Below are 14,078 nucleotides of genomic sequence, written 5' to 3'. Positions count from 1 at the left end.
TTGAATCCATTTTAGAACCTCTGGGGCAATATCTATCAGTACATCCAAAGAGGCCATTTAGCACCAAAAACTGTTCAGGAGCTCAGTGACTTAATCCAGGACTGGGAGGAGATCCTCCAGGAAACCAACATCTCATCAGAAGCACACATTGATATACAGACTCCATGAGGGTTGTAGTACCAGATGTTGTGTTGTGGAACCTGTATTCAAAGCCTAGTGGAATTCACCAGAAAAAACAAATTGATGGGTCCACCATTGCACTCTCTGAACGTTATGCTGTCTGCAACATCGTCCAGCATGTCCAGCTTGTTTCTGTATAAGTAATGGTCAGTGGAGGCATATTGTTAGAGGGTTGCACAAACCTCCACATGATATCGCATGGGTACCCCGACTCCTGTTAGATGCCGAGATTAAATCTGATATTGTCAGACCTTATGCTGGTTCAGTGGGCCATGTGTGCCTCCTGGTTCAAGACAATTCCCGGCTTCAGGTGGCCAGAGTGTGTAGACTTCATGTGGCCACAGTGTGTAGGCAGTTCCTGGATGACAAAGGTATGGTGATATGCACTGACCCTCATGTTTCTCAGACCTGAATCCAGTTGAGAACCTCTGGGACATTATGTATCAGTGTATCCTGAGCTGCAAAGTAGAACCAAAACCTGTGAGCTCTGATCCAGGTCTGGGAGGAGTTCTTCCAGGATAACAACGTTTCATAATGTGCATTCATAGACATTGTCTAGCGTGCACCTACTCACATGAGGGCCATATACACTACTGAGTAACTTTATGAGTTGCAGTGATGAAGACTACGTGCCGAAACGTGCGTTGTGGTGGGCGTCTATCCAAGGACACCAGGAGCAGTGTAACATGTAAGCTTTTACGTTAAACTTACCTTACTTTGATGTCTTATGCTGTATTTCTACATCCTCCCTGGTCTATGGTATAAGTAATCCATATACTGACACCTCCTGGTGTCGTTGGGTATTACCCCTATTTGTCTATATGGCATACCTATGCAGTGACACCTATTGGTGACTCACATTTTTGCACTAAAATTGCACTTATTAGCTATTTGCACTGTGTATTTTTATATTTTTTTCTGTGTAATTATGATGTGCACTTATGAGTTTAAATATGGCTATCACTAATTTTATATGCACTTTATGATAGAACGTTTTTTATCATTGTATTGCTGTGCACTATATGTTTCAGCACTATATACCCTTTTGTTAGCACTATTTACTGTATTAGTATGCCCTTATAAATTGGATAGTATTGCCCCTTTGTGTATACTTATGAGATCTCTTGTTAGCACTGATGCTTTGCTATTTTTAAAAAAAAATTTTTTATACTATTATAACAAATAAAATATATATTTTTACTCTTGGGTCTTATGGTCAGTTGTTCTTTTGTGTTGTGCTCTGTGTAGCGATTTGGCTGTCCTAATAGTTAACAATCATATAGTCTATGGGTGTGCCAGCAGCGGATACCACTTGGTTTGAGATTATTACTTTATGATTGCTGGTCCTCCCCCGTTTTCCTTTTTGTGTGTGGTATTCTTTGTAGGTGGGAAAACTTGCAAAATTGGCAGTGTATAAAATACTTATGTTCCCCACTTCTATTGTCACAGTTTATGTCAGGCCTATTTTGTGACAAAAGACTGGAAAACGCCCAGAACTATAGCATGATGTAAAATCATCATCCTTACTAACATTCTGGAAAGTCATAGATGGACCTTCAAGTGATGGGTTGTCTTTAAACATCTTCTGATAGATTATCGAGTCTCTAGCCTTCCTCATCATGATAAGTCTCTTCATTTTCATACCAAGAGATCTTCAAATGTTACATTTTTTTGCATTATAATAAGCTATTGGACTGAAAAGCAGGGCTGTGGAGTCAGTAAGCCAAACCTGCGACTCCGACTCCTCAATTTCCCTTACACCGACTCCGACTCCAACTCCACGACTCCCACATATATTGCTTATATTTAAGTGAAAAATTTATTGTAGTACAATGTGAACCTCAGACATTTAATCATTTTTATGATCCAATAATCAAGATATTTAGATAGAACAGAATATATATTGGTGTACTACCCGGTTTTCATTCTTTTTGGTACAGATACGATATGGATAGACAGATATGGATAAATGGATAGATAGAGCAGATTTCTAATCTGCTTTTGCTATTGAGTAACATTATCTATGAGCTCAAAAACCTTTCAGGTGATGCAGTTTTTTAAAAAGATGATCAACTTTTGCAGCTGAAAAACGTATCCTCAAAAAACACAGGAAAAACGCTGTGTGTGAATGTAGCCTTAGATCAGGAATATAACAGCCATTTATAGGACATTTCATAACTTTCCCAAACTCCTATGAAAAAATATTCAGCACATCCTGCATTGAATTACTGTACCCAATTTATTATATATTTTAGGAGTCGGAGTCGGTCCATTTTATACCGACTCCAACTCCACCAAAATGAGCACCGACTCCGACTCCACGACTCCGACTCCACAGCCCTGCTGAAAAGGGCCCATATATTGTTTTTGCACAGGTGCCCTCTTCGGTCTGTGCCGACTCCTGCATTAAACCTATACCCTCTTTGATATATAACTTTAGAGAGTCCTATATAGCTTTGCTAAAGTAACAATGAGAGGAAGAAAAATGTTGGGAATGTAGAAAGTTCAGGAATATTAAATGTTAATGTCATGATCCATGCTGGATCAGGACTGATGTAAAGCACAGGTAACCTTTTTTTTTCTTAAGCTGTGCTTAAGTTTGGTTTTTGCCCCCGGTGGCCATTAGGATTATTGCACTGTGGTGTCTTTTATTCTAAATTTGCCCCCCGGTGGTGGTGAGCGTCATTGCACTCTGGTTTCTTTAGTTAGTGCACATGATTATAATGCAGGTGTGATTGCTTTGGCTCGGCTATAAAAGAGTCACAGGTGTTGCAATCAGTGTTGGTGATAGTGTTCATTTCAACCATCCTTGGTGGAGGAAGGAGCTGGAGAGCGTTCCTTGCAGCACTGTCTTAGCCCTGGTGTGGAAGGAGTCAGAGGGGATTTCCTTGTCACTCTGACAGTGCTTGGTGGCAGCTATTCAGGAGGAGAGCTGCATTCTGGTGGTGGACTCTGTTGCCAGGAGCAAGTGCAACAGAGGAAAGCTGTTTCCCTGTTTGTGTTTTTCCTTAATGTGTATTAGTACAGCGGTGGGGCCAGTGCCTGCGCCACCCAGCTCCCTAGAAAGGGATAGGTGTAGGGTGTGCTAGGGCGACAGGTTCCTGATCGGCGCCCGGTGCGGAACCGGCATAGGGAACGTTAGGAGCATTAGGGACACTGATTCAGGGGAGTGCAGGAGGTCTCCACGTCCCCTTTCCCTATCGCAGGGCCCACCATTGTAACTGTTTCCCCTTTCCCCGTGTCCTGTTGTTAACTACTAACCGGCTGGCTGGCCGTGTCACACAGGACAATATCACGTGCCGCGTCTTGTAGTTTCAGTTACCGGCCTGCGGGTCGCGTCACACAGGTCAGCTCATTGTGACAGTTAAATGCTAGTAGAGTCTGTGCACTTACCTGGATGTGGTCCTTGGTCTGGCAATTCTCAATCTCCTGCTTCAGCTGAATGTATGGTTCATTAAAATTATCTAAGGGCACGTGCAAAGGACTTCTAAACATTTTGTCCTCTTTCTCTGAAATAACCAACTTTTTGATGACTGTATTTTCTTTATCTGCAAACAAATCTCCAGGTTTAAGTGGAACTCCAAATTCTCGACTGAGAAGGTGAATCATTTCTCCTGAAGGCAGGAGGTCGCTCTGAATGACATCTCGCAACTTTTTGGCACGGCAGACGTAATCTAACCTTGAAAAAAAATACAATAATACAAACAATTTGGAGAGACAGAAAACTGCGTTAAATTCAGATTGCAAGTGGTATAGTTTATCAAGTAACCGTCAGCTACAAATTAAAGCAGTATTCTAGCCATGTAGATTTATAAGTTAACCACTGGTTAGGTGATAAATGTAACATCAGTGGAGTTTTGCTCTTTCGAGGAGTTTGTATGAAGTTAAATCATGCCTAATAAAAGACCATACAACTCTATGGTGGTCAGAAAACATCAGAAAGTTCTCATTTGCTGTCTCCTATCTTATATAGTGTTGTACAATATGGTAGAGGGCGTGCTCTATCACCTGTCTATAAAAGTTACTTCTGGAAGGAAGGGTGGACTTACCAAAGTAGCCAAAAGTTTGGTAATTAAATTACTTTTTTCTTATGCTTTGTTGGTGCCCATTTTGGCAAAATTAACAAGAAGCAGTGTCATATGTTGTTAATATTTCAGAAACTGATGACCAACTATTATTTTGTCAGCTTATCCAAGCTATAATAAACAAATTACAGAAAGGCAACCTACCGTATATACTCGTGTATAAGCCAACCCCCCAATTTTGCCACAAAAAACTGGGAAAACTTATTAACTCATGTATAAGCCGAGGGTGGTGCTGCACAAGCAGGGTTAAGGGGGGTCCAAAAAGATGCTCCATAGATAAATACCTCCATAAAATGCTGCAAAAGGGTTAATGGTGGCCCAACAAGATTCTCCAAGTATAAATACCCCCATATATTTCTGCACAAGGGTTAATGGTGTCCCAAGTAGATGCTCCATACATCAATACCAACATATGCTGCACAAGGGGTAATGGTGGCCCAAGTAGAAGCTCCATATATAAATACCACCCATATGCTGCACAAGGGTTGATCATGGCACAAGTAGAAGCTCCATATATAAATGCCCCCCATATGCTGCACAAGGGCTAATGGTGGCCCAAGTAGAAGCTCCATACATAAAATACCCCCAAATGCTGCACAAGGGTCGATCATGGCCCAAGTAGAAGCTCCATATATAAATACCCCCCATATGCTGCTGCCACTGCCGCTATAAAAAAAAAAACAAAAAAAAAAAAAACATACTCACCTCTCCATCGCTGGGGGCCAGGTGCCGGTGTAGTCGCTGGCTCAGGCCCCGGGAGTGGCTATATTTAAAATTCCCGGTTCCATCGCTGTTTCCCGTGTCCAGTAGAGTGACGTTAGCAGAGGGCGCTCACTGACTACGACATCGTGCCCTCCGCTAAATGTCACAGCCAGAGGACCCAGAGACAGCAATGGAACGGGGAGCTGTAAGTATTGCTCTGCTCCCCCGTCATACTCACCACCGCCTTCCTGGCGCCCGGTCTCTTCAGCCCCTGCTTCCAGCATGATGTCGGCGTCCCAGGCTGTTCCTGCATTCAGCGGTCACGTGGTACCGCAGCCGCTCATTAAATATGAGCATATTCATGAGTTTAATGAGCGGTACCATGTGACCGCTGAAAGCAGGAACAGCTGGGACACAGATCATGGGGGAAGCAGGGGGGCTGCAGAGACCATGCCAGGAGGGGGGAGTATGGTCTCTGACACCCCACACTCCCCCGCCGACCCCCGTACATGACTTGCGTATAAGCCGAGAGGGGGACTTTCAGCCCAAAAAAATGGGCTGAAAATCTCGGCTTATACACGAGTATATACGGTAAATGGCTGCACTTTGGTTAACAATATGGAAATGTTTACACGTGAGTGCAGATCCTTCTTAGGCCTCTTTCACACTTCAGTTGTTTGACATCAGTCAAAATCCGCCGTTTTTAGAAAAAAGTGGATCCGCCATTTTTTTGGCTGATCTTTTTTTTCCCATAGACCTACACTAGCGGAGGATTATGACGGATGGTCGTCCGTTGCATCCGTGCTTTGATGGATCCGTTTTAATTTTAGCGTCTGCCGTCTGGAGTATAATCATTAATCTAACAATAGAGGAGACTTCAATATTACAGAGAGAAAATATCAATAACCAAGAAGAGTATCTACCTGGACAAAGCTTGAAAGCACAATGGCGGGACCATGTCTCTGATGTACAGAAGTGGCTGATTTACTAAGGCATAAAGCGGTTCATGAAGATGGACATGACACAACAAAACTCCAAGATCTTTGTATAAACGCTCATGAAAAGACATTTCTGAGTTGTACAGGATCACCAGCTTTCCGTTCTGCTCTGCTGCTCTAAAAATTTGGAAAAATGAAAATTACAATTCTACCACTAATGCAACATCTATATTTACAGACATGTGTACAATTTCAGACACATCAGCACACACTACATATAGAGTATGAAATATGTATAGAACTGGAAGAATATTTGCTACCTGGATGGTACAGTCTCCCACAGCTCTTTTACAGCTTTTTGCCTTAATCCTTCTAAAATGAAGAGGTGAATATCTCCATCCATGATATGAACTCCAGTGACAACATCCAGGGAAGTGTCACCTTTCTGATCATCCCTTAAACTCACTCTGGACAGAATATCCAAGGAAAGATTAATTGGGTCAGGGTCAAGGCTAAAAGCGCGACAGTTGATGTCTGTTATTTTCCGTACAAGATCTTGAAACAATTCATTGTTCTTGTAATCAAAAATGTAGATGATACGTCCAAAGGGACAATCAGGACCCATGGTCTCAGAAGAAAGGGGCACTGCCAGGTCTACCCTTACTTTGAGACAAGATTGAGCCTCCACATAATGTCCTACTGGTAAGAGTGAAGTCTGGCTATTATTGACAGATCCTACTATTTCACCATTTTTGCTACTGGAATGATACTCCGTAGCATCAGGACTGTCACAGTTCTGGATTGGAATGGAAATATTCAAGTATGTTGCACCATAGACCAGTTCAGATAATCTCATTTTTGCAATCCCATAAGGATCCGACAACCTGTCTCGTTTCACGAAGGGGTTATGGACAGTGCTTTTAGAAGTAACAAGACCGACATTACTCAGTTTTTCATCTTCAGGTTCCATGCCAAAAAGTGATGGCTTGCTTTTGTCGTCCTGTATTTTCTGATCTCGATCGTGTACCTCGATCTCTATAGGAGAGCCGAGAAGAAACTCACGCAGCTTTCCTGGACCCATAGTTCCTACAAAAACAACATTGACGTCTCTGAAGAAAACATGCGTTCCATGTGTCTGGCCTTGAGTTTGGTGAAAAGGAAGGTCTTGGAATCGGTATTTGCAATACACTGGAACACATTTTTCCTGAAAAATATAGAGAGATCGCACATTACATAACGCAGGAATATTTTGCGACATTCAAGGGGCTGTCAGGGATTTCAAAAGGGTCTGCTTCTCTCCATCGAGAGCACTCCTCTAATGCCTGGGCTGTGAACACATAAATGAAACAGAAGTTTTGATCTATGGGGAGACAGGACTTCCACTATTCACTAGGGGAGAAGCACTCATCCAGAAGCTGCTCTCTACTGAAACGGAATACTAACCCCATACACATTTTATTGTGCCGGTCTTCACCTAGTCAGAGAGCAGTGACTGGCTTGGCACTATTTGACTCTGATGGGAGCCTCAACACCCCGGTTATCACAGATTAAAACTGATGACATGTCACTAAGAGATGTCAAAAGTTTTCTCAGAAGTCCAGTTAATCTTCATGAGTTGCCAGATCTTTTAGCAATAGCTTATGTTAGGTGTGCATGATATATTTAAATCCCGACAGTAATGTATCTCTTCTGCTGTGCTGAATTACACATTTTAGGAATAAGTGGGTTTCAACCATACAAAAAGCTTACAAGAACCCAGTGATTTTCACAAATTGAAACCTTTGTTTTTCACAATTACCTATTTTGATTACTATTTCTTTGCACTAACAGCACCAATGAATTATAGTGAATGATGTGCTTGGAATGTTAACCTTTGTTCTCTTTTTTTTTCAGTATAGTATTAGGTTTTGGTACTGAATACAAGCCTAAGATAGAAAAAAATGAGCAAAAACCCTGATGTAAAAAGTAATAGTACATTGGGTACTGTTCTTGATTAAAAACAAGTGTAAAAGCCATCCCACAGCGACAAGGTGTTCCCAGATTGGGTCGGTCCTAAACCATACTACAAGGACCATCCTGATTTGGGCACATCTTATGGCGATGGGATAGCTTTTACGCTTTTTTTTTTTTTTAAATAAAACATGGATTTTTGTGAGTACTCACCGTAAAATCCTTTTCTCCGAGACGCTCATTGGGGGACACAGGTACTGTGGGTGTATGCTACCGCCATCTGGAGGCTCACACTAAGTAAACAACACAAGGTTAGCTCCTCCCCTGCCGCATACACCCTCGCCCCGATTACGGGCGGTAACCAGTTTAGTGCAAAAGCAGTCGGAAAACAACGAGAAGCAACAGCCTTAACGCAAACAACAATATGTCTGGAAAGGATCCACCCTGACATCAACAATAAAAATGCATATTATTTAAATAAACTAGAGCCAACCTTGGCTAACAGTGCAGGGTGGGTGCTGTGTCCCCCAATGAGCGTCTCGAAGAAAAGGATTTTACGGTGAGTACTCACAAAAATCCATGTTTCTCCTTTGTCTCATTAGGGGACACAGGTACTGTGGGACGTCCTAAAGCAGTCCCTGGGTGGAAGAATGACTCACCGATCCAAGCTACATGCACCTCCTGTTCAAAGGTGCGCCACCGCCGCTTGGAGAATTCTTCTACCCCGGCTCGCATCTGACGAAGCCTGAGTATGGACATTATAATGTTTGGTAAACATGTGCAGGCTGGACCAGGTTGCTGCCTTGCACACTTGTTCCGTCGAAGCCTGGTGTCAAAGCGCCCAAGAGGCACACACCGCTCGAGTAGAGTGTGCTCTAATCCCTGCTGGGACCGGCGCCCCCTGATGCGGTAGGCTTCCTGAATCGTTAGACGGATCCATCTGGCTATGGTCGACTTTGAGGCTGCGAGTCCCTTCCTGCGTCCCTCAGGGAGCACGAACAGCGTGTTCGTCTGACGGAAGGATGCCATCCGCGCCCGTACCGTCTGAGTGCTCTCACTAGGTCTAACGTGTGAAGAGCTTTTTCCACGCGATGTACTGGCGCCGGACAGAATGAGGGCAAGACAATATCCTCATTAACGTGGAATGAGGACACGACCTTCGGTAGAAAGGGGGGAGCTGGTCTGAGCACCACCTTATCCTTGTGGAAGGTGAGAAACGGTGCACGGCAGGACAAGGCCGCCAACTTAGAGACTCGCCTAATGGAAGTTACAGCTACCAAGAACACTACTTTCCGGGAAAGGTACGACAGCGGAACCTCTTGGAGCGGTTCAAAAGGCGCCTCCTGCAGAACATTCAGGACCAGATTAAAGTCCCAGGCGTCCAGGGGAACCCTATAGGGTGGCACCAAGTGGGAGACTCTCTGGATGAAAGTCATTACCTGCATATTGGTAGCAATCTTTCGCTGAAATAGGATGGACAACGCCGATATCTGTCTCCTAAGGGAGCTCGGGGCCAAACATGAATCTAGGCCTGACTGGAGAAACGCCAAGATGTTGGGAATCGAAAAAGTTAGTGGAGAAAAACCACGATCCCGACACCACGCAAAGAAGACTTTCCAGGTGTGATGGTAAATTTCCGCCGAGGTCGCATTCCGGGCGCTAATCATTGTGGCTACCACATTGCGGCTAAACCCCGCACCTGAGTCAGGATCCAAGATTCAACGGCCATGCCGTCAAACACAGGGCCCCTGAGTTCGGGTGGAAGATCGGACCCTGGGTCAGAAGATCTGGGCGCTCTGGTAGTCACCATGGGACGTCGGCGAGCAGCTGAACCAGATCAGCGTACCAAGCCCGACGGGGCCAGTCTGGGGCCAGAATTTCTGGAACTCCTTCAGCTTTGATCTTCTTGATGACCCTCGGGAGCAGCGGCAGCGGGGGAAACATGTATGGAAGGCGAAACTGGTTCCATGGCAGAACCAACAAATACACCGCGATCGCTCGTGGGTCCCTAGACCGAGCGACGAACACAGGCACCTTGACGTTCACTCTGGATGCCATCAGACCCACTTCCGGAGTCCCCCAACGTTGGCAAATCTGCTGGAAGACCTCGGGATGCAACGACCATTCCCCCGCTGCGACACCCTGCCGGCTGAGGAAGTCCGCCGCCCAATTTTCTACGCCCGGAATGTGGACTGCCGATATCACGGAATGGTTCCTTTCGGCCCAGCGGAGCAAGTGTCCTACCTCGCGCATGGTTGCTCTGCTGCGTGTGCCCCCCTGGCGATTTACGTATACCACCGCCGTGGCGTTGTCTGATTGAATCTGGACCGGACGCCCTGCTAAAAGGTGCTGAAAATGCTGCAGTGCCAGCCGAACTGCTCGTATTTCCAACAAGTTGATCGGGAGACGTGCCTCCCGCAGCGACCATCGTCCCTGTGTGGTGACGAAAAACCACTCCCTAGCCGATGAGGCTGGCGTCGGTCGTGACCACTAGCCAGTGATCTGGGGGAAAGGGTTTCCCCTGCAGAAGGGAGGACATCCTTGTCCACCACTCCAGAGACCTTCTGACCTGCGAGGATAGCCGGCATCGATGATCGAGAGTGAACGGGTTCCTGTCCCAAGATGATAAGAGCGCGTGCTGTAGGGGGCGAAGATGAAATTGGGCAAACGGAATCGCTTCTATTGCCGCCACCATCTTCCCTAGCACTCTCATCCCAAACCGAACGGTGTGCGGGACTGGCCGCAGAAGCTTCTGGACTCCTTGCTGGAGCGCTAGCGCTTTGTCCTGAGGGAGAATTACCAACCCTCGGGAGGTGTTGAAAATCATCCCTAAAAAAGTAATCCTCTGACCTGGGGACAAGGGATGATTTTTTCCTGTTGACCAACCATCCTAAGTGGGAGAGGGTATCCAGTGTGATACTGACATTCTCCTCTCATGCCCGAAATGAAGGTGCCTTGACCAAGAGGTCGTCAAGGTAAGGCAAGACAACTATGCCCCGCGAGTGTAAGACGGCCATCACGACTGCCATTACCTTTGTAAATACTCTGGGAGCGGTGGCTAGCCCGAAAGGCAGCGCTGCAAACTGGAAATGTCGGCCATTGATGGCGAACCGCAGAAACCTCTGATGCGATGGAAAAATGGGGATGTGCAAGTAGGCATCTTGGATGTCAATCGAGGCAAAGTATTCCCCTTGTCCCATGGCCGATATAACTTAACGGAGAGATTCCATTCTGAAATATTTGATCCTGATGAACCTGTTCAGGAGCTTCAAGTCCAGAAGCGGCCTGACTGTCCCGTCCTTTTTGGGGACCGCAAACAGATTGGAATAAAAACCCTGCCCCCTCTCGTGCTCTGGTACGTGAATAATGACTCCGTTGCGCTGGAGTGAGTTGATGGCCCCTAGCAACGCCCATGCCCGGGGCTCCACTTTGGGAAGTCGGGACAGAAAAAATCGTTTCGGGGGAAACCTGAAAAACTCTATCTTGTAACCTGCGGACACAAGTTCCGCCATCCATGAGTCGTGTGCTATCATGACCCAGACCTGGCGAAAGCAGAGCAGGCGGCCGCCCGCTCTGCTGATGTCACCTAAAAAATGCTCTGAGTCATTTGGCTGAGGGTCTCTGGGCCCTGGCTCCCCTCGCCCTGGGCTGGCGAGCACGCATTCTCCCCAATGGGTTGGCTCTATATGAGTACTGTCGCTCCCTATCCTGGTTGGAACGCCCTGGAGCGGCAGAGCTGGCCGTTGCCGTCCACCCGGGGTTTCGAAAGGCCCGAAACCGAGCCTGAGGCTGGCGAAACGATTGCTTGACCTTTTGTTGCGGGAGGAAGCTTTTTCCCCCGGTAGCGTCGGAGATGAGCCGGTCTAACTTTTCTCCGAACAAACGGCCACCCTGATAAGGCAGGGAAGTCAAACACTTCTTGGAAATTGAATCGGCCCGCCAAATTCTTAACCATAGGGCCTTCCTAATGGCTACCGCATTTGCGGCCGCTAGAGCCGCACAATTGGCCACATCCAAGGAAGCGTTAATTAAGTAGTCACCGGCCATCGCGATTTGACACGCAATCTCTGCTACCTCTGCCGGCAGGTCTCTATCCTGCATGACCTTGCCTAATGAGTGACCATGACATCATGGCCTTGGCTACCCACGTTGCCGCGAACGAGGGAGCGAGTGCTGAACCTGATGCCTCAAAAACTGAGCGAGCCAATCCTTCTATGAGCCGATCCGTGGGGTCCTTGATAGAAGCACCACTAGGTACCGATAAGGATCTCGAGGCCAAGCGTGACACCGGTGGATCCACCACTGGGGATTCTGCCCATTTCTTACGGAGCTTCGGGGCAAATGGATATCTTGCCTCTATCGTTTTCTGCCCCGAGAAACGCCTATCCGGCCGTTTCCTGTGACGCTGCACTATGTCCTCAAATTCTGGGTGAATGCCAAACACTCTCTGCGATCGCTTAGCCCGCTTAAAGGATACCTTATTGCCTGAGACCAAAGCAATGTCATCCTCAACTCCCAGTGTCTGATTAACGGCATCAATGAGGCTGTTAACTGTTTCCCGGCACTCCGGGGTATCCAGGTCCAGTGGCTCGTTCGAGTCATAGTCTGAACTCTGCCCGCTCCCAACACCTGGTGAAGGTGAGCGTGACGCCGAACTTACTGATGCTGAGGCGACGCCATGAGGGTTCGTTTCCTTTGCGTCTGTCTGGAGTGAGAGTGGTCCCTGCAGGCCGGAGGGTCCTGTGAGGCGGAGGACCCCTCCCAGATCAGCGAGCCACTATCCTTGCTCCTATCTGGGGCTTGAAGAGACTCAATTGCTTTTGTTAGCGAAGCCATAGATTGCGATAGGGACAAGGCCCATTCTGGAGGATTTGAATTCCCGGGTTCGATCACGGGGGAGGGCTCCTGGGCGCGTTCGCAGGCTTCACATAAATTTATTGCCCTGTGCCCGTGGAAATGACGCCCTACAGGCGATGCATGCAGCGTAAAGGAACATGTGTGCCTTCCCTTTCCCAGCCATATTGTGTCCACCAGGCATTAAAGTTGCCCTACTAGGGGATGTGGAGGGGGAGTAGCCTTGGCTGCCACCCGCGATCAGGACTGCGTTTACCCGGTCCTGTGTCCCCCCGCTGCTTCTCCTGCTGCAAACGCTGGCGTCGGTCACTGCTGAGGGCTGCCGGACCACTGCTTTCTGGCCGCGGCCTATGCTGCCAAGAAGCCGGGGCCTCAATTTTATCCGGCGCCTGCCCAGGCCAGAGGGCGGGCCGCCGGAAGTGACATCGCGCCCGAAGGGTGGGACTTCTGGCCGCGGCATACCACCAGCCGCAGCTGCGGTCTGGATTTTTAGTATCCGCCCGGGATGGGGGTGGCAGCGGGTGTTTAGGGCGCCGCACCCTAAGGCTAAAACCGCGCCAGGCGCGACGTCTGTTCCGCCGCCACCGCAGCAATCCATAGTGAGGAGAGGCGAGGAGGAGGGGAACAGGGCGGCCGGGAAAGGGAAGGATGCGCAGCGCTGAACCTCCTCCACCTGGCCGCCAGATCCATCGCTTCTGCTGACTAGCGCCGCCCCTGGACGCAGCAGGGCCCTCCCCGACCATCACCTCCACACCATCAGGACCCCAGATAGAAGGGGGGGTGATATCCTGGACGGTGCAGGCACCCTAGCTCCATCTAACCCCTTCAGGGGGTGAGGAGAGGGACCGTTCGCCGCCTTGCAGCACCGCCGTCTAGCGTTGGTGGAGCAGTGGGGTCGCATGGACTAGTCTTGTGCCTCTGTGCAGCCCATGGTTTCCATACCTAGGGGTGGTCAGGGCTAAGTCCGACATAATGTCCCACGTCGCGGGAGAGGATACGTGGAGGGACACTCGCACGTGGTCGCCCATTGATGGTTTGGGGAAATCGGACCCTTTCAATAGGATCCGTTGCCCCTGTCTAATCTTCATAGCACAACAAAAATAGATGTCTGGGGAAAATGGCCCAGATATGTCCCTCGGTGCGGGAAAGGATACGTGGAGACGATACTCAACACGGGCTCGCCCGTTGTTGGTTTGGGGGAGATCGGCCCCTTTCAATAGGGGCCGTCGCCCCTGTCTTATCTTCATGGAAAGGGGAAAAAAAAAAAAAAGTCTGGAGAAACCAGACTCGTGTGCCTCCAAAGACACCAAGCAAAAAAATGGTTTCCGCCCGTAATCAGGGCGAGGATGTATGCGGCGGGGGAGGAGCT

General features: G+C 47.8%; 1 protein-coding gene across 1 annotated transcript in view; it reads right to left on the bottom strand.

Annotated features, from left to right (window-relative positions):
- The window catches only part of CFAP92 (cilia and flagella associated protein 92 (putative)), a 184,067-nt gene that overhangs the window by 44,424 nt on the left and 125,565 nt on the right, over nucleotides 1-14,078 (bottom strand). The window contains exons 10-12 of the mRNA XM_073574273.1: nucleotides 6,226-7,109; nucleotides 5,891-6,082; nucleotides 3,574-3,859 (exon numbers count right to left, since the gene is read on the bottom strand). Coding sequence (XP_073430374.1) covers nucleotides 3,574-3,859; nucleotides 5,891-6,082; nucleotides 6,226-7,109 — 1,362 coding nt within the window. The remainder of the gene's footprint in view (nucleotides 1-3,573; nucleotides 3,860-5,890; nucleotides 6,083-6,225; nucleotides 7,110-14,078) is intronic.

This window comes from Dendrobates tinctorius, unplaced genomic scaffold (genome assembly GCF_039654945.1).
Source record: "Dendrobates tinctorius isolate UK_male_01 unplaced genomic scaffold, ASM3965494v1 ptg000038l, whole genome shotgun sequence".
NCBI classification, from domain to species: domain Eukaryota; kingdom Metazoa; phylum Chordata; class Amphibia; order Anura; family Dendrobatidae; genus Dendrobates; species Dendrobates tinctorius.
The sequence above is the reverse complement of the archived record's forward strand: the minus strand, read 5'-3'. Positions and strand labels throughout refer to the sequence as shown.